This window comes from Lissotriton vulgaris, chromosome 4_1 (assembly GCF_964263255.1).
Source record: "Lissotriton vulgaris chromosome 4_1, aLisVul1.2, whole genome shotgun sequence".
Classification (NCBI taxonomy): domain Eukaryota; kingdom Metazoa; phylum Chordata; class Amphibia; order Caudata; family Salamandridae; genus Lissotriton; species Lissotriton vulgaris.
This window is the reverse complement of record NC_141691.1, coordinates 1,872,242,710-1,872,264,189: the sequence shown is the minus strand read 5'-3', so window position 1 is coordinate 1,872,264,189 and position 21,480 is coordinate 1,872,242,710. Positions and strand designations below refer to the sequence as shown.

Sequence of the window (21,480 nt, the reverse complement as noted above, 5' to 3'; positions counted from 1 at the left end):
TCCCTCTATAACAAACAGATCTTTTTTTTTTTTTTTGTTCAGTATACTTTATTGGTTTTCATAAGGCATACAGAAGGAGTATAGCAGGGTATCCAAGGCAAAATGTTACATGTGCATGCATAATGTGAAGGTGGTGCACCTTAATGGATAAGTGAGCCTACCTCGGCGAACATTGGTAGCTGATAATCATGACAGGCAAAGGAAAGGAGAAAGGGAAGAAAAAGAAAATGAGAAGAGAGGGAGGAGACACAGTTAGGTGATCTGTAGCATCGCGTTTGCATATCTATACACATGATTGCACAAGGATATTTCTTCTAGTGAAGGATGGCCTCAGACCCACTGTTGTTGCTGTGTACCGCCCAATCCCCCAGCTTCCATTCCTAATGAAAATCATGAAGTAAGCATTTGCTTCCCAGCTTTGTAAGCAAATTAAGAACAGTGCCAACAACAAGACTACCAGTAGTGGTTCTGGCTGTAGGGTAGTACAATTAGCCATACACAGAACAGGCAATGTGACATATTGTTCACATATTTTTGGCCATTTTCTTGAAACAGCAGATGCTGTGTAGAAGGACTATCCCCATGCGGCTCTGCCACTCTGTAATTTTTGTCCATCCTTATGGTTCTGGAATGGTATGTGAGCTTTGGCCCAGGTTTAGTATGCTGGCTGGCACTTCAGCACTTAATGAAACAGCACTGCAGCTGTAGGTGGCGAAATGCCTATGGGCACAGTGGGTAGGGCAGCAGGGGGACAGAGGGGGCCACTCCCGAAAAAAGAAGTAAGTTCGGCAATCACCGCAGGACAAAAACCGCTATAAAGAGTGTGTTGTTTTTGTTCCTCGGTCAAGTGTCTGCAGGTTTTTCTGGAACCACATGAACCATTGTCTTTTTACTCTGAGGATTAGCTGTAGGGAGGCACTGTTCTGCTTCTTACAACTCACATATCCGAGTATCACTCCGCTCATGATTCCAGTAACTAGCTCACTGTTCGTGCAAACGACCGGTGAACATGTAGTGCAGTGCGTGGGGGTTGATGAGTGCAGGTAAGATGCGTGTTCTTGACATTGCATACCAGGGGTTCTTTCATTATAATAATGTTTCAGCGTATGGCAGCCACTTGCATACACAAAGAAGCCACCTCACTTCGATAAAGTAAGGTTGAAGTTGAATATAGGGACACAGGTAGTAAAACCGTAATCCAGATTAGATCACAGGAACTCTGTCCTCGTTGGTCATTGAGCACTCAGTTCTATGGAGGATAGGCATTGAGGTGTATTGGTTACTGGCCAGCAGCCGGAGAAGCAAAATCTTTATCAGAATAAAAATAACAGACTGTACGCTGTCACCAGAAATGTGTAGTAAAATGCTGGAGTACCAGTTTGACTTTGTGTTTTCTTGTGTCACTGTTGCCTTCTGCAATTTCTGCTGCTGCATTCAGCTGACACTTTGGGTTAGTCTTCATTGTGCGCATCTCTGTGGCTGGATATTCTGTGGTGGTCTCTGGTGGCTTTTGGTGGTGTGTGCTCTGCACGCTGCTTAGTTGTCTTTTATATACCAATGGAAAACAGCCAGGACATACAACTCTTAAAACTCTTACCTTTACGACTCCTTTGTCTTGCACAATGTGGTTAAAGAGGAGCTTTCTGTTCCATAGCTCTTGGACTGAGAGTTAAATACAGTTGCTACCATTGTGTCCACTGGTAGGCCATCCTGGAGGCTCCTGATGCCCACCAGTGCACACAATGGACAGGGGCCAGCTCATTGTTTCCTTGAAATGGCTATGAACGTGGTAGAAGGTCTGGCTTCTATACATTGAAGGATAAATAAGGACTTCTGAATCATTCTTCTAGGCTAGAAGCAATCAAAGTGGCCTTGATTAAAGAGCCACTAATGAAAACGGGAGGACAAATCACCAGTCTGGACATGTAAAGACATCGAAATATATAGTCAATGAAAAAGATGTGGCGTGAATCTTGAAGATTTACTTGAAAGGAGCAGAAAAGGTCCAGACGAAATTTTAAAGAAAGCAATAGAGGTTAGTGCAAATTAAAAGAACAGACTGGAAGAGTTAAGATAATAAATTGGAGCGTGAAGATACTAGTCATAGGCTTCATCAGATGGGATGAGTATTGTCTAGAATATAAGTGCTATTATCTGGCTTGGCATGGTGGAGGTATGGTCCTATTTATCTGTTCGGTTCTTTCAGTCAGTGAAGGAGTAAGATTGTGTGTACAAATGTTATCCTGGACAATACATACGGGTAATATTTCACAATTCTATCTTTTTTTTATAACCAGTTTTTATTGATTTTTAACACTGTGGGAATACACCACTCAGATGACACAAAAGGTACAAGTCAAGTATACTGCAAGGCAGAAGCATTAAAAAATACAAGTTTACTGAACGAGCAATCATGTAGGAGACAAGTTCATAAAGGCCAAAAATACAGTACAGTCCAAGGCTCGGTCCCATTGGCCCATCCATTTCCCCAATTGCGTTAGTGTTTCAAGGGACATCCCGTGGCTTGATATACAGGCTTCTCCTGCTGTGCACACCAGTCCATTCCCCCCTGCCACTGTGACACTGGGGGGATGGATTCTTCCCTCAGGCTGCCATTTCATGTTTCACCACCATGGTGGTTGTACCCAAAAACTCGTGGTCTGCTCTCGACCCACCAGAACTCTTCATAACCTCAAACAGCAGCATTAATGGGGAGAGTTGCACCTCCCAGCCCAAGACATCTGGAAGATCCCTGGTCACAGCCAGCCAGAACCTTTGGATCACTGGGCGTAACCACACCATGTGGTAGAAATCAGCAGGGGCTCTGGAACAGCGGGGGCAGGCGGGAGCAGGGAGGAGACCTTCCTGGTATAATCTGGTCGGGCGAGATACGTACAGTAGAGAGAATAAGTTTGGATCAGGCGGAACCGGGAGGAGATCGTTATGAGGCGAGGCACCATCGCAGCATCCAGCTAGTCTTCTTCAAGGAGTCCCAATCCAACTCTCCCAGCGCGTTCTAATGTGATCCAGCGTTCCAGGAGCATTGATAAGGTTGCAGTAGATCGGAGCGATGCCGCCCCTGCCCAACGCGCCCCTGAAGAGTTTGGCTTCAAGTGGGCTGAATTAAGGGAGCGAGGCATCACGGGGTATGTGAACATGTAATGCATGGCACAATTGTAAGTTATTTATGGAATTGAGAATAGGTGAGTGCGTAAAAGTCTTGAAACGGTTGGTGCAGCCAGTGCGGAGTATCTTTGGACACATTTTTCAGGATATTTGTCCTTCGGTAGTGAGTAACACCTTAAATTTGGGGGACTGGGTAAGTAAAAAATTTCGAAGAGTTTCTGCAAGGAAGAATGAATTTGACTTTCTGGTATACAATACGCTTTGAGAAAAAGATGCTGTAACAACACGGTATACCCAAATAGAATCAACAGGGCTTTAACCCCGTGACCAGTTTGAAGTCATCAGCCTGGTTACTTTATTTGATCTGAGAATGGTCCTTTAGAAGATCAGCCTTCGAGGCGTCGGGAAATAGACCAGAGCCGGATATGTCACTCGTTTATGAAAGGGAGGGGGTGACTAAGATTGCAGAATGAATAAACACAATTTCATGGAAAAAAAACTGTAAATTCAGGGGGAAGCAGTGGACGAGGCACTATGCATAGTTTGACCGGTTCAAAGAATTGTTTTGGTTGATGAAGTGCGGATTTAGGTATGTTTTTGGTCAAAACGACGATTTACCGAAATATTATTTGATATAATTTGACTTTATGGCTGACAGATAGAAGAATATTTGAGTCGCCTGCTGCGTACCATGAACACCCAGGTGGAATGAAAAACATGGTCTACCACCGCAGTCTTCTAGGGTGTCGACTTGTCGGCAGATCTATCGTGGAAATGCGTGGGTCCCTTGGATTCCTACAAACGTACACGGATCTGAGACGTATTGTAAGATGCAATTTCTTTCTGTTACATTGTCACATCTAGTCTTCCCTTTGGGAGAATCAAACAGGTAAAAATAATTGGCACGTAAATGCATTTTAAGTACACTATTTTGTAATTTCTTACTAACGTTTTAAGTTCTACTATGAATAGAACTCTCTATGTGGCGTATGATATTGAAAGGACTTTCTGTGCATGTATTAAATAGTCAGTAAAATCGTAATAAAACAACTAAGAGGAGTCAGTGGGCAAGAAGTTCTAGTGGCACTTCTATGGTGACCGGATGCTAAAAGGAGAAAAGGAAATGCCTGCGTGAATTCAGTAGCACTGGTATGAAGGTAACACCTAATATATATATATATATATATATATATATATATTTTTTTTTTTTAAGTAAATTGACTTGGATACCTTTTTACTCTTCTGCACAAACAGACAACAGTCCTTTTGTAATCAATATCATTAGCAGGGTAATGTGTAAGAATCTCCCGGTGTGAACTACTAGAAGACATAATAATGCCTACATCCAGGTCTTAGGACTGTCTTTGTCCAAATCGACTCCCAAGACAAAAGGTGGGCTCTTCAGGAGAAAATTTGGCAATACCTACAAGCCGTGCTCTGATCTTTCCTCGTCACCTAACTACTTTAAGGCCACGCCCTTGGCTCCCGCCAACAGCGCTACAGGTACCATCTTCCTTGATCATTTTTTTCACCACAGACTGGAGATCATCTGAAACGGCGCAATTTTGACAATGGTTTTTAGCTATAAAATAGATATTTACAGAACCCTTTACTAGCCCGCTACATTACCTGTGTTCTTGTTGATTGTTCCTGCCTGATGCTGGTACGAGGATGTTCTAACCCTGCCCATATATACAGATCCATAATCTACCTGCAGAAAAGCAAGAGGAGGGGCCGTGAGGGAGCAGGTCCTGGAGGTGGGCATGGCTCTGTCATGCCAGTCCTCCATGTTAAAGCGACCTGCAGCCTCTGCTGAACATGCGGATGTATTGCATGCGTGATGCATGCATGCTTCTATGCCTGTCTTTTCCCTCTCTATGCTTGCCGTGACTAATGCAGCCCCCCCCGAAAATACACTTATACACACAAAATAGTTTAGGACTGGAGTTAAAATAGTGATTTATCCTGCCCTAGAAGATTTTTTTCTCCCCCTCCTCCAGTTTTCAACAGAAACATAGAGTACGATTACTTTCAGGAGGCACAGACCTGCCGGGTTGCCTCACAGAAGAGGACACCGGATCCGCATTAGCGGCTGCTGGGCCACAGTTACCCTTCACCATCAGCAGTTGCATCTGGGGCTGCCACTCGCGTTTTAGGGATGTTGCAAACCGCAGCAGTGCCGAGCTTCCACTCATGAGATGGAAACGCGTTCTTTATGCAAGAGTTTTCTGCACATTGTGCTGTATCGTTTGATAAAGCCTCTCCAAGGGGTCTGTATGAACCATTCACATGTTGTGTGACACACTGAAGCAGGCTGTTTAGAAACTTACAAATGTATAATCCAACTTGGAGACACTAACTTAATACACGCAGATTACTTGTAGTAACACACAGTGAATCTTATCTAGTTTGTGTACAGAGATCTACATAAAAGCAATGGTTACAGATCAGTGTTTGCCAGGGAGCATCTCTGAGCCACTCCCTGAACAGTGATTTACATAAAAGTGTGCTCTTACCCCTTAGGACTTGCTTTCTGAAGAGCCAAGCAGTTGGTTTATATCAGAGTCTTTGAAATAATTAATCACATTCTGTATGGTAATAGAATATTCTAGCACATTCCATATTTAATGGACAGCACTGGTTCACACGCCTACTGGAAAATAAATGCAAGGTAGCTGGTGCCTTCCAAGCCAGGCCAGGCCTGCCTAGGGTCAAGGGCAGAGGAAGACCAAGCTAGCGAATAAGAAGTGACATCAGATCATAAGCCCTCACGTATATGTTTAGCATGTCTATCATGAGTACATTGGAGCACAATTCAAATGTACAGGGAAACCCTCCTGATTTAGGCAGAAGATTCACACTTTTGAAAGCTACACATAAAGCAATGTTGCTTTTTGTCAGCGCAAACTTCCTCTACCCATAGTGCTTTACAATAACAACTGTGATGTTTAAATTATTACAACGCCTCCTCAGAGGTAGTAAGCACTATATAAACGCTATTATTTTGTGTAAATACTGGGAAAGACCAACACATCTGACATTCTTACAGTGCATGCATTGCTCCTAAACAAGGACTGAACAAAGTGAAAATCTGCCTATATTAAGTATGTATGAAGTGCTAACAAGGAGTGAGCCTTTGTATCCCCTCTGCCGCATTTGCTTCTCGGTGTGAGGCTCCTGACTGCCGCCAGCCAGGAGACTCCAACAAAAGAAGGCTTGATGACCCCTCAGACTCGCCCTATGTTATGGGCCCAGCAGGAGTCTGCCATAAGAAAGCCCCTTTCCCGCCTACACGTTGTTGCAGATCGAAAGCAGACAACAATGTGCAGGAGCTGCAGAAAGTGTCCCGGTGTTTGCAAATTACACCGGGACGAATTCAGCATATTTTTTTTAGTGGGGCCCAACTTCTTGGCAGGCGTCCACCCTGTGAAAATAGTGGGTGGACGCTGTCCACCCGCGTGTACCCCTGACTTGTGCCCTGGTTAACATTCATTCAGAGTTTGCAACTTGTTGACTAAAATTTAACCAATTCAATCGAAAAATCTCATTATAAAAACTTCTAAAGGAGGGTTCGTCACCCTGTGTGAAGAGATGAATATGGGACTGTCTCTCACGAAGGTTCTTGTTTTTGCAGGAAGAGGTGATATCCAGCCTCAGCTGGACAGTGCAATGCAAGATGTGAACGATAAATACCTGCTGCTGGAGGAGACCGAGAAGCAGGCGGTGAGGAAGGCCCTCATCGAAGAGCGTGGCCGCTTCTGCACTTTTATCACCATGTTGCGGCCAGTCATAGTAAGTTATTTTTTTTCTTCTCAAACTTATTATCTTTTCAGTGTTTGTGTGATCAGGAAGCTGCCATGATAGGAGTTATCTGTATTTGTATCAGTTTTTAAAGCCAATTTAATGGACCTCTAAGCTGGGGAACCGGGTTCGAGTCTCGGCAGGGACGCTCAACATCCTGTGATTCTGGGCAAATCACGTAATCGCCCCGTGCCTAACAAAATGAGTGTGTCCGTCTGTAACGCAACTGGTGCTAATGTAAAGCGCTCTGATACTTTCGGGTCGAGTACGCGCTGTATAATATTCCAAAAAAAGAACATCAACACCATGCATTACACTTACCATACTTGCAAAACGACAACCATACTTGCCACACATTTTCGTTCACCACCTTATCTTTACAAAGCAAACCACAAGGACACATTACATTGTAATTTATCACGCAAACATACACATATATACAAAATCAACCCATACTACCCCTGAACACTACTCCTTCATAAACCCTAAAACATCTCTACTACCTCTTAACACTACCCATCATTAGACCTTTAAAATCCCTTACTACCCTTTAATACTATCCTTCATTGAACCCTATAAATCCTTTATATCCCTTAGCATAACCCATCCCTAAAAACTCCGTACTACCCTTTAGCATTATCCTTCCCTGAACCCCTAAAACCTCTTTAGACCCTAAAGGCTACCCTGAAACGTTTTACCCCTTTAAACACTACTCCTCTTTGAACCCTGAAAACCATTCACTACCCCTAACCACTACCCATGCCTGCACCCTGAAAACTCCTTACTACCCCTATACACTGCCCATCCTTGAACCCTAAAAACTCTTTACTGTCCCTATGCACTACCCGCCCCTGATCGCTAAAACCCTTTACTATCCCATAAACTACCCATCCCTGAATCCTAAGAACTCTTTACTACCCTTATACATTTACAACCCTTAATGCGTTGCATTTGTAATCCGTTTGAATTGTAACATACCTCATTGTAGTGGTAAGTACGTTATTGTAACTTCATTCTTTTGGTTGTGCATTCTACTTTAAATTGGTGTATATGCTTTTTATTACTGTAGGTAATCTTATTTTAATTTCTTTTAGATCCAATTTGGAAACCTCTTTTTAATTTAAAGTAAGTTGAATAGCCCAGCGAGGCCGCTTCAGGACACAGTATTCTTTTTTTAGAGCCTGCACAATAACTGCGAGCAATGTGCAGTCTGTACCAGCGGTGAACACCTGCCACTTAGTACACGCGTACACTGAAACCGAGGGAAGACCATGCCACTCTGTGTGGTTTGTACTGGGCGTCGCTTCTGTGTTCAAACTGACAGGAAGGATGGGCACCACACTTGCAAGGCTTACTTCTGACGTTTCCAGGAGGATAGACCTGTCGACCATGTCATAAGCCATGTCACTCAGTGCTAGCCCTCAGTGCACCAGTGATAGGGTAGTCTTCTGTTATGTATATGGTTTTTGGATAGGAGACCTTCCTTTCTATCTCTTAAGTGAAGGATTGGTTGAAGGGGAGCAGTTTGAGGTGTTTAGTGTTTGCATTTCATTTCTTAAGTTGTGGGGTGACCTGTGCTTGTTTGAGTGCCGGAGGGAGAGGGGGTTGTTGTACAGGTAGGTAGGCTATCTATATTTATCTTTGCTGAAGTTCTTAAGGCATGGAGTGGCTACAGGTTTCAACAGTCTAGTTTTATTATTTTATTGATGGATAGAAGGTTGAATCTGGCAGACCTTCAGGTAGAGGGTGATGGTAGAGACCCATTCATAATGCTTGTAGACATCTTTTTGAGGCTTTTTTCTGATGCCTTTAGGGCAGGTCTTGGCGTTTTTCTATCTTTCAAAGTTAAAAAAAAGTGAGGACAATTGGGTTGCGTGTTAATGACATCTGTTGGTCAAGGCTGCAGAGGAAATCGACTTTGGTCTGTGTGCTGATTGACATTAATAATAGTGTAAATATCTGTTTACATTAACATCATAGGATAAGTCCCCGTAGATGATTATTAGGGGGTACAGTGGAACTTGTAAGCTTCTGATATGATGTCAGACTTGGACCTCCCTTCTTCTCAGGTCTTGCGCTGTATCAGCTGCTCCTGTGCCATCCAGGATTCCTTCATGAGCCCATCAAGTACTTTTTAGACAGGCCAGAACCCATAGAGTGCCCTTTTGCATCAAGGACTTTTTACAGAATGAGCTTTCCACACATTACCTAATAGCAGCAGGCTTGTAAACGTATGCATACACTTATCCAGAAACGCAATGTCTGCATCCCTGTGTATATTTTAAGTTTACGTAAAGTTTGCCATGCTTTACTATGCCATTAACATAAATTGTACTTTAGTGGGAGAATGAGGGATTTAGGCCCACAGTCCACAGTGTACTACTGATAAGCTTTTGTATTATCAGTGCAGTGTTCTGCAGAGAAGGGATATCACCCCTGCATCCCTAATTATAAATGTGAATCTATGAAACAAATCTCTGAGCACACGCAATCACATACCAACATGAATGAGTCATCCAGTCGTCCTTATGGTCTCCAAGTCTTTGCTTTATTTAGATATCAGTTCTTCAGCCAGCCAACACGTGTTTCGTCCGTGGGTGAGTCACCCTACGACTTCCTCAGGGCTGGAAATTAAATTATAATCTGTTTTACAGAATCATCTGGTATAGCTATGCATTTAACATCATAACCCAAGTACTTGTGGATAAAAGACAAAGTGCTCCCTATGAGGCGATACACTAAAGGAAAACCAATCTTCACTAAGAAAGAACCCATACCTTTTCTAGCATGAGGAACGCTATTTCTTTTAGAGTACAATATTTTAAATGTAATTCTTTATATAATTTATCAAATTATCCATTGTTTCAACTGATCATCTGGCCGGCTAGTACAATCTATACTTAGTATCAGGCAATCTTTAATTTCAAACATTGCTCTCAATACTGAGAATCATTAAGCCATATTAGCGTGCCTTTTGACACAACGTAGGTTACATGTGACGTACCCTTCACTATACTTCAGTTTCTACTACCACCACAATTATATATTTAGATTATTTGAGTAGTGTGAACTGTAAAACACTGAGAATGTAAAGCGAGTTATGTGCACAGAATCATTTTATGGTGAGTACTCCAATACTGAAGGCATGTCTTGTGACAAACACGTGTGTACACAAAAGTACAGTTTCCTCTTTTTTAAAGAAATAAATCCAGGAATGATACTCTTCTCATTTTATTACTGTATTATTATTCCATTAGATTAGGCTTTATTATCAACCATAGATGTGGAGGGTGATATGGTTACTGAAGCTAATGTTATAGAGGACTTAAATGTACAAACAGACGTAAACATTGACAGTGGATTGAGGAACAAAACTTGTTGGATTTCACAGCTATTCAATGGTAACAATATTGAAATGTTTTATAATCTAGTCAGTAGAAACCTAGAAAAATGGAACATAGATAAATTATGGTGACAAAACAAATGTAAAGACAATTTAAGTACAGGGGAGCGAACTGCATTTAAAGTCCTACAATTCAACAATGACCTAGTCATAAGAGAAGCGGACAAAGGGGGAAATATTGTTATAATGAACTGCTTAGACTATAAACACGAAATCTCGTAACAACTTAATAATACATCATGCTGTGAGAAATTGAATACCAATCCAATTTATTAATTAACTTTAAAAAATGTATCTCCAACTCAAACAATGGCATGACACTTGTCTTTTTACTATGAATGAATACCATTTCTTGCAAATAGAACGTCGGAGACACCCATGCCTGTATACACTCCCAAAAATACACAAGGATGCTGTCTTCCCACAGGAAGACCGATTGTGTCTGGCATTGGCCGGGGGGAGAGGGGGGGGCACAGAGAGACTATCCGAAACGTGATTGCGTGTGCTCAGAGATTTGTTTCATGCCATTAACATAATGTTGTAGGAGAAGACAACACTACAGTGAACTACGTTTCTAAAAAACTCAAGCGCAGTCTGCATATTGCCTGCTCTGTAATGGGCCATGACCACATTGTGGCAGTGCATTTTTTTCACAGAAACCTGCCTTTCAGCCACCAAAATATTGGGTTTCCCGACCTCTGAATATTGGGTCCACTAATTACGCAACATATGCAATGTTCGTCTGCCACAACCTGACTTTTCTCCTCACCCATATTCTCCTTTTGCCATCACCAAGTAGCTGCCCCTCCTTCCAGAAACTGCAAGGCAGCAGAAACCAGAGACTCATGACTGTTGATAGACACCGACCATAAAACACACAGATCTAGACAAGAAAATCCACGCCACAGCCTTGAGGTAGCCTACGAAGCCAAAAGTGCTTTGTTTTAGGGCGTCTCCTTGATGGTTGTCCAGCCCACATTGCAGCTCCTCTGCAAAGGAACTCAGGAGAAGGGACTAGAGGCACAAAAAAGAAAAGCAGGAGGATGGGGAGACTGGGATCGGATCCAGCGTAATAATACCCATACGAGGGGCTTTTAGTGCAGGGTACTGACTGGTGAGTGGTGGGCTTTGGGCAACATTGTGTTCTACGTGGTGAAAGGTCCTACAACCAACCAACCAACCAACCAACCACCCAGACAGCCATCGTTGGAAGAGCAGCAGTGGCCAAGAGGCACCTGGCAGTACACGTTTCACTCTGGTCACTTCCCCTTTCCGGCTATGATCCCCAAACAAAATCTGGAGGGAGTTCCATCATTGCCTTCACTCAGTCGTGCCCCTGTAACTGTTAGGGTGTAGTTGGCGGAGTCATGACAAACCCTCTTCCGCTCCTGATCAGCCCAGTTCCTCCCAAACCATGACTTTATAAGTTCATTGATGGGGCTTTGGAATGCCTTTTTCAGACATTAGATTAGATCAGATCAGAAGAGCAAATCCATCAGTTATTATCATAAATAATAATGTTTATTACATACCTTCCTGAGCAATGCTATGGGTTCCCTGGAACTTAAGTCAGCAAGCTGTCCTCAGTGAAGATCAGGGTTCTGTCTTGAGTCATCCACACAGCAGCTCCTGGTGAATGTGGCTAAGGAGATGCGCCAGACGTTTCACTAGGTGCCAGGAGTCTAGAAGTCGTTGGATGGGAAGACACAGCTCCATCATGAACGCCCAGCCTTCCCAGGGCAGTCATTTGTTGTGTCAGTGGCATTGACCAGGGGCCAATACCAAGCTTCTGATTACCCTAGATCTCTAAAGATGGAGTTTGTTTATCTCTACACCAGCCACCTCTAATGCAGGGAAGTATTGGTGGGTTGCCTAGATAGCATGGTGGTGCTCATCTAAATTATTTTTGGGCCTCTCAGCCTAAACATCACAAGATGGTGGCGTGACCAAGAGAGGCAGCCTGCAGGGTTCCCCAGCTCTCAGTTGTGCCTTGCACTCTTATTCATATTTTCAAAACCGCTATACACTGTGTAACCAAGTGGAATAATATTTTTTATAAAGTACACAATATATTAATTCTTCAACAAATAAGGAAGTCTGTTAACCATGTATAGTGAGAAAACAAAGCTGCAGCTTATAATCGTCAAACTATACCATTAACATGTTCATGTAGGTAACACGTGGATTCAAATAATCACCAAATTTTAAAATACTTTGTCCGGTTGACATACTAGTCAGCATGGAGCGACAAGTGGACAAACTAACCCATAATTGTAGCTTTTACTTATACGTAGTTGCTAAAACAGTGCTCTTGCTAGACATGTATGAGAAGGTGATGAGACCCAATATCAAGTTGCAAATAGCGACTGGCAGAAATATCGAGTCACAAATATCGTGAGTCAGAAATATCGACAGCAACAATATCGTGGTCAAGAATATCAACTTAAGGTAAGTAATATTGATTTAAAAAATATCTAGATGTTTAATATCATTTGCAAAGATATAGTTGTTAAAAATATCTATTTTTTAAATTATGTATTTTAGTATATGTTCTAAATGTATGTGATGTAATTTTTTGTATAAGAATTGTTTATATTTTGTAATAGATGTGTTAAATTTTTAGTAATTATAAAAAACATTATTTGAATTTTGTGTTTTTTAGTTACTTAGCAGGTTGTGGGTTTATATGGGAATAGAGTGGGAAGTAATTTAATTATATTAAATTAATGATTATTTTTTATTTATTAATATGTATCTATATTTATTTAATTGAGATGTTATAGTGTTAAATGTGTAAATTAATTTATATTTGATTAATACTTGGTTAATCAATTATGGTAATTGTGAAATTAATTTTAGGTGTGTTTTGGGGTTTATAAGGGTGAAGGATGGCAAGTATTTAATTTTTATTAATTATTTGTTAATTGTTAAATAATTTAATCAAAAATTAATTATGCAATACATTGTACGGTAGGTGTGTGTTGTGGTGTCTATAGGGGTAAAGGGTGTAACATAATTTATGTTTAATTATTATATAGTTAATGTTAATTATTGGAATTTTATTTTGGGTAATTGAATATTTTATGTGTGGTTTTTCTGTTAAATGGGTAAAGGGTGGGTATTAAATACATTGTACTTACTTTATAATTAGTTATTTAATAGGTATAGCCTAAAATGTTAAAATAAGTTTTAATCATGTAATTTAATATATTACAGTTTAATATAGGTGTATGTTATAGGGATTATAGTGTTAGTGTGGGTAGTTAATAATTTAAAAAAAAGTATTCATTATGGATGTACATTTTTTTCAAAATTTAGAAGTGTGTTGTGATTTGTGTGGTTATATGGTAGGACATATTCCAAAAAATAAATTTTTGTAATAATGTTTTTGTTTGTAAATATTTTCTAGTTTAACCGCTTAACCACCACGCAGATTCCGCCACGCTGCAGCGGTTCAATTAAGTGGGCGGGCCGCGTCGGCCAACGGACGTTCGCAGCACTACGGAGGTGATGCTCGCGACAGCTGTTGGCCGACAGAAGCAGCAAAGGGGTCAAAATATTTATTTTTAGGAAATTTATTTTTTCTTTTTTTTCATATAATGTTGCTCCAGGCAAGCAGATCCAATCTTACTTCATTTGACAGTAGAGCATGCCTCCTTCTGAATCTAATACAGATTCAGGAGTGTTCTGATGAGAGGTTATGAACGTGCTAGTTTTATACCCAGTGGGTGAGGGATGGCCCGTTTGGAGCCAAACCCAGGGAAGGGGGTAGGTTTGACAATCTGTCTAGGGTAATAAAGGGCTAGATGTGACCTGCATTTGTCAGTGGCAACACAATCAGCCGTTAGAAGTCAGGAAGGGAGTGGGCATAACCCTGAAACTAACCTTTGAAACTCAGGAAGGGCTGAAAACAGCCCCTCGAAGAAACACCTGCTCAGTTGAGAAACACCTTGCCCCACACCTAAGGCCCTTTGGCCCCATGTCCAAACGGAATACACATCCCACAACAGGAGAGCCATTTGCAGTCATGTGACCCTGGACACTGACCTGAAAGCACATTCGGTTAAGGCAGAAAAAAGCCAACTTTCTAAAAGTGGCATTTTCAGAATAGTAACTTAAAATATGACTTTACCATTAAAGAGGATTTTAGATTACAAGTTCAGCTGAGTAGAAGAAGCATTTCTCTATCTGATCCCAACAGTGGCGGCTTGCAGGGGGACTGCTGTGGGGTGGGGTGGGGCAGGGTGGGGAGGGTAGAGGAGTCGGATATACGACGACAAGAAGTAAAGTAAGTAAATAAATAAAACTACTTACCTTGCGCTCGCTGCATCTCCAAATTGGCGATACAGTGAGCGCAAGGTAAATAGTTATATTATGTATTTACTTACTTTACTCCTTGCTGTTGTATGTCTGACTCCACTACCTCCACCCCGCCCTGCCCCCGCCCCCACCCTGCCCCACAGCATTCCCTGTGGTTCCTAAACTGAAGTTTTCACTTAAGTCTAATAAGGTAGCCCAGTGTTTAATCTATGGGAGGGATAGCCTTACAACACTGAAAAACTACTTTAGGCGTCAGGACATGTACAATTTGAATATACATGCACCCTACCCTAGGAGTGGTTAGGGCCTACCTTAGGGGTGATTTACAAGTATTAAAAAGGACATTTTAAGCCTGGCAAAAAGTTTATTTTTGGCTGGTCGAAATTGCAATTTAACATTTTACGACAGGCTGCAGCCGCAGGCCTGAAACATGTCTAATAGTGCTACGTTAGTGGGTGGTATTATGGTTGTTGCGTCCCACTAGTAGCATTTAATTCACTGGCCCTGGGTACTGTGGACTTCCAAGTAATTAAATGTGCCAATCGGGTGTAGGCCAATTTTACCATATTTAAACGGGAAAGCACAGCCATTTTATAAGTGATTAACAGGATTAGAGTGTACAAGGTCCTAAAAGTCCACAAACCAGATTCAGCAAGGAAGGAGAAAATCTTGGGTCACCCTCCAGAAAGGCCCAGTACAACACTTCCTAAATCTAGATCACCATCATTCAAGTACATTACCCTTATGCCTCCCACTTCAAGATGGATACCAACTGCATCGCTGTCATGTTTCTTCCTTATCAATCCAAATGTACCCATACTGTGTTCCTGGAAAGATGCATAGCTCCACATTTGAAGCCCTATTTTTCATCATCACCCACTTTCATGATTTTTTATTGCTTACTCTACAGCTGATAATCTTTGTAGACCTTCATGTTTGGATGCTTGCAGGCTTTTTCTGTACCATGGGTTTCCAACAGGTCGATCGTGCCACTGAGTAGCTTGCACACAAGTGCCTGTCACCAGGCTTGAGAATATACAGCTGTCCACCTGATAAAGCAGCTATTTAAAACGACTTGAAAGCAGACAATGTAATATGAAATTGTTCCTTGCTTTCTTGTCTTTCTATCTACTTGATACATTTTATCCATTTTTCTTTAACCTTTTTTCTTTCTTCCTATCTTTTTGCACTACTTTTTTCTTTCCCGACTTCTTATTTCTTCCTCCCTCTTTGTTATGCATTCTTTTTAAGTTCATTAATTTTTTTGTCTTTATATTACTCTTGTTGCTTTTCTCTACTATTTTACTCATTTCTAAATCTACTTTTCTCCCCTTCCTCCATTTCCCTTTATTTGTTCTTTTCTTACTTTTTTTTCCTCCTCTTTCATTCTTTGTTTTTCCTCTCTTTTCACAACTTTTCTTTTTTCTTGGTTTTGTTCGCCTTTCTTTCTCTTTCCTTTCAGTAACTTTTTGTTACTTCATTCATTCTTTTTTCTTCCTTCCCTGTACTTCTCCTTTCTCTATTTTTTTTCCTTCTTCCTCTTTCTTGATTTCTCTCCTTTTTCTTTCCTCTTTCTTTCAGTCTTATCTTCGTTCTGTCTCCATCTTTTCTCTTTTCTATTTTTCTTGTTCTAATTACTGATTTTATGTACCATGTCTCTCCTTTATTGTCCTTGTCTCCCTTTCTCTCATTTTTGTACACTTTCCCTTTCTTTCTTCCATGTTTTTCTTTCCTCTTTTTGCTTCCTTTTCTCATTGTCTTTCCTTCTTACCTTTATTTATTGTGCTCTTTGTTTTCTTTTCTACTTTTTACTTTGTCATTTTCTTTCTTCCTCTCCTATCGTTCATTCCTTTCACTTTCATTTCCTTCTCATTTTTTAAATTTGTTTTCTAATTCTTTCTCTCCTTTATTGTGTTCTTTTTATTCCTGCCTTCTCGGCTTCTGTCCTCCCTATTTTCCTTTATTTAATTAGTGCATTTTCCTTCATTCTGTTATTTTTTCCCTTTGTTTGGTTTCGGTCTTTCTTTCTCTTCTCGCTTCCTCTTTTTTTCTCGAATATTATCCGTCTCTGTCTGTCTATATTTTGCTCTATCTCCTGTATAAAGAGAAAAGGGACACCATTGATCCTTAGAGACCCCAAAAGTCATAAACTGTCCCTGTCCTGATGGCAATGCAATTAGTGAACTAAGAGGCACATCAGGGATTATGTGTACCCTAAATGTGGGCTAGATTCTTATTATACATGGAGCAAACATTGCGTCTATTTAATCAAACAAAAGAGTTTTTATTTGTACAGCAGAAATGTTGAACTCACATATTTGAAGGTGCTCTCAAATGTGATAATGAAGAAAAAGGCGGCTCTGTAAAATAAAATATTTGCCTAGGATCACACAATTTGAGACCAGTTTTTGGGCTAAGTACATTACAGTTAGGTCGAGTAGATTAATCAAGCTACTGAACCTGCAGGTCTAGTAACACTTATATGATTTTTCGAGGCTTGAAAATGTACCTGTACCTATAACTCCAGCACTCACAATGCACTGCTAATAACTTCTAATATTACATCACTCATTACCTGTTCTATGACACCATTGATAACATCACTGTAGCATATGAAATGACATATTTGATGAAAATACGGTACATGGTGGGTACGCAAGTTATAGCTACCTTAGAGCACATGTTTTATTTACTTGTGATAACTAGAACTGGTGAATTTCAGTGGTTTTCTTTTTTTAAAGTGTTTTTAACTGACACTTTCACCTAACTCATGGGTACTCACAAACTTTCTCTAGGGGGCAAAATTTACAGAGTGGTTTGTAGCCGAGGGCCGCACCGGTGGGGGCGGGGCTAGAGCTCATCCACTGAGCTACCAGACACTGCATCCACACATCTTTCTCTCTGTCTCCCTCCCTCTCTCCATCTCTCCCTCCCTCTCTCCATATCTCCCTCTCTCTCCATATCTCCCTCTCTCCCTCCCTCTCTCTTTCTCCCTCCCTCTCTTTCTCTCTCCCCCCTCGCTCTCCCTCCTCTCTCCCCTCGCTCTCACCCTCTCTCCCCCCTCCCTCTCTCCCCCCTCCCGCTCTCTCTCTGTCTCCCTCCCCCTGTCTCCCTCCCCCTGTCTCCCTCCCCCTGTCTCCCTCCCCCTGTCTCCCTCCCCCTGTCTCCCTCCCCCTGTCTCCCTCCCCCTGTCTCCCTCCCCCTGTCTCCCTCCCCCTGTCTCCCTCCCCCTGTCTCCCTCCCCCTGTCTCCTCCCCCTGTCTCCCTCCCCCTGTCTCCCTCCCCCTTTGTCTCCCTCCCTCTCTGTCTCCCTCCCTCTCTGTCTCCCTCCCTCTCTGTCTCCCTCCCTCTCTGTCTCCCTCCCTCTCTGTCTCCCTCCCTATGTCTCCCTCCCTCTCTCAGTCCCTATGTCTCTGTCCCTCTGTCTCTGTCCCTCTGTCTCTGTCCCTCTGTCTCTCTCTCTCTCTCTCTCTCCCTCTCTTTCTCCCTCTGTCTCTATCCCTCTCTCTCTCTCTGTCTCACTCACTCTTTCTCCCTCTTTCCCCCTCCCTCTGTCTGTCTCCATCTGTATCCCTCTGTCTGCCTATCTCCCTCTATCTGTCGCCCTTCCTCTGTTGCCCTCCTCTCTGTCTCCCTCTTTCTGTCGTCCTCTGTCTCCCTCTCTCTGACTCCCTCTGTCTCCCTCCCTGTCTTCCTCTCTCTCTGTTTCCCTCTGTCTGTCTCCTATCTCCCTCTGTCCGTCTCCGTCTATCTCCCTCTGTCTCTCTCCTGCCCTCGGTCCCCCTCCCTCTCTCTCCCTCCCTCTCTCTCCCTCTCTCTCCCTCCCCTCTCTGTCTCCCTCCCCTCTCAGTCTCCCTCCCCTCTCTGTCTCCCTCCCCTCTCTGTCTCCCTCCCCTCTCTGTCTCCCTCCCCTCTCTGTCTCCCTCCCCTCTCTGTCTCCCTCCCTTCTCTGTCTCCCTCCCTTCTCTGTCTCCCTCCCTTCTCTGTCTCCCTCCTTCTCTGTCTCCCTCCTTCTCTGTCTCCCTCCCTCTGTCTCCCTCCCTCTGTCCCTCCCTCCCTCCCTCCGTCTCTGTCTCCCTTCTGTCTGTCTCCCTCCCTCTCTCTCTCCCTCTGTCTGTCTCCATCTCCCTCACTCTGTCCGTCTCCCTCACTCTGTCCGTCTCCCTCACTCTGTCCGTCTCCCTCCCTCTGTCCGTCTCCCTCCCTCTGTCCTTCTCCCTCCCTCTGTCCATCTCCCTCTTGTCCGTCTCCCTCTGTCACCCTCTGTCACCTCACCCCAACTTCCCGGACGCGCACAAAGCTGCACCTGAGTACTTCACAGGCCTTTAAAAGACCATTTACTTGTTAACGAGGCTTTGTTGTGAATCGCCCGGCCCCCATAGAGCAGAGTGTCTTGGAGTCCGCGCTGCTGCGGCGGTGTTTGCTGACACTCTTTACACTTAAAAAAAAAAACCACAGGTACAATGTCTGCAAGGTCCGCGGGCTGTCAAGGAAGGCTTGCCAGGCAGCTGGCGGCCCGCGGGCCGTACTATGAGTACCCATGACCTAACTAAAATGTCCCATTTACCTTTTAGTTTTTTTAATGCAAAGTAAGGCATTACTGTATGTAACCATAAGGTCACATTAACCTTTTTTTCTTAATGCCATACCCAACTATAACATCATTTTAACCTCTGGTTTTATTAGACAATACCCTTCCAGGCTTAGAGTGCCACAATAATTATGCAAAAAAGGAAGCAGAGAACCCGGGGTAGTTCCCAAGTTTAGGTGGAAAGCAGTTCCTTTATATGGAGCACCCTACAGCACCATTGGCCCCATGAATTTGCACACCGCCTCAAATGTCTTTGTTTTTTAGTTGAATTTTAAGCATATATTTATATGGTTTTACTTTTCTTATCATACTTGCGTGGTAAGGGCATTTCGGGTAAAGGCTACATGGAAAAAGCATGTGTGATAAAGGCATGCATTGTATCGTCATACATTACATAACCTGCTCACAGCAGCACCACCCTCCATACAGAGGTTCAGGCCAAGAAAAGGAGAAACGTCATCTCACTCTTGTGATACAAAACTATTGAAAGCAGTGACCGCGTAGTTGAAGGAGGCTTATCTACGATTCATGTGGTCTTAACACATCAAGTTTGATCAGTCTCTATTTTGAAGAATGCCTTCCTATGTTAACTAAACATGGTTATCATGGGCCAGATGTACTAAGGGATTTTGTGATTGCAAACCCTGCAATGTGCAAAATCACTGGGCCTGCAACTTCATAATCCTTTATTGTAGTTCTCTTCTAGGATAGAAAAGAACTACAATAAAGTATTATCTAACTATACAGCTGGACTGTGTATCTCCCTTTACTACAATCCACAACATGTCAAACATTGCTGAAGGGATGAACCACCTGAGAGGATGATACACAACATCTTTGGTTGCAGCAGCAATCTGCATAGTCAGGAGATGGAAATCCGCTGTTCTCTCTCTACACATGCTTATTGACTGAAAGACCTGATGGCTATGACTCCTCAGAAGAAGCTGATAAAAAGACTGCCTCTCTTCAAACAGATCTGTAGACTTTTTCTGTTGAATGGTACAAATGCTTTTTTGGGATGGAATAAAAAAACCTGCGTGTGTGAGAGGCCTGGGTGGCACTAACATGTGTAATGTGAATGTTACTGATGACTTATCTGTAAACTTTGGTTTTTATAGTCCTTGAACCAGCCATTACTTGTGAGGTAAACTACCTCTAAACAGGACAAACAAATGGGAAAACACTTTGAACCAAGAACTGCCCATCCCCTTCCCCCTGGTCACCATAAAAGCACTTGGCATGCCCTGCAATCAGCACTCATACCCAAGCCAGTCAAAGACGGGAGGAAATGGGAGGGATGGGAATATCTTAATGACTGGTACAAGGACCCTTGGAGTAGAAGTAATGAAGATTTGCCAGCAAGTAATCGGGCACCATTACCCTGACGTCTACATCCTCCTCCCAGTCATTACTTGTGAAGAATTATAAAACAAGACTGGGCTTTGTCATAAAAAAAAACCATAGTAAAATGGCATACAGTGAGATCACTGACACACCCACTTATTTAATGAATTGCTTGATTCTTATGGTAACCTAGAAATCGAAATCCCGAACCTAAAGTGCTTTCTATATTATCAATACCCTGCAGTCTGTAATGATGGACAGAAGTATTTGGAGATGCCCCTATAGCTACCCTTCAGATGTCTGCCAACACCATACCCTTTGTTTCAGACAAAGAGACAGCTAACCCTCTTGCAGATCTTTCCTAAATTCTTTCTGGAAGGGATAAATCAGACCTCAAATATGCCAGTGCAATCCTAGAAGGAATCTACTTACTAAATGTCATGGAAGCAGGCCTTTTACCTTGTCCTGCAGTCACAAAAAGAAAACAGCAGATGTAAAACTCATTCCTCAGGACAAGGGGAATGAAAAAATGCAAATCATCTTCCTCTGCCCAATTAAGAGTAGAAACCGTTGGAAGAATGGTAGGATCTAAAATAGATAGAAAAGATGTTCTACATGGTAAAAGCACCCAGTTCACCTATTCTTCTAGACGAAGTAACTGCAATTTTTCATTGTCAAGAAAATGTATGTCTACTAATTCTAGAGGTTCAAAGGGTTGTTTCTGTAAAAACTGAAGAATCGGAGGCAATTCCCAAGGAGAAGTTAAAGACTGTGATACTGATTGAGCCAAAGAAAAACTTTTTTTCAAAAAGTGAGATGCTAGAGTTTCACCATCACCTAGATTTTTTCTAGATTTCCGTTAGGCCGGAAAAACAAAACGGGGGGCGGGGAGGGT

The 21,480-nt window shown here is 42.4% G+C and overlaps 1 protein-coding gene across 4 annotated transcripts in view; it reads left to right on the top strand.

Annotated features, from left to right (window-relative positions):
• Positions 1 to 21,480, top strand: part of MTSS1 (MTSS I-BAR domain containing 1) — a 534,479-nt gene that overhangs the window by 429,195 nt on the left and 83,804 nt on the right. For all 4 annotated transcript variants that reach the window (XM_086966201.1, XM_086966203.1, XM_086966202.1 and 1 more), the window contains exon 7: positions 6,761 to 6,918. In XM_086966201.1, the coding sequence (XP_086822327.1) occupies positions 6,761 to 6,918 (158 nt within the window). The remainder of the gene's footprint in view (positions 1 to 6,760; positions 6,919 to 21,480) is intronic.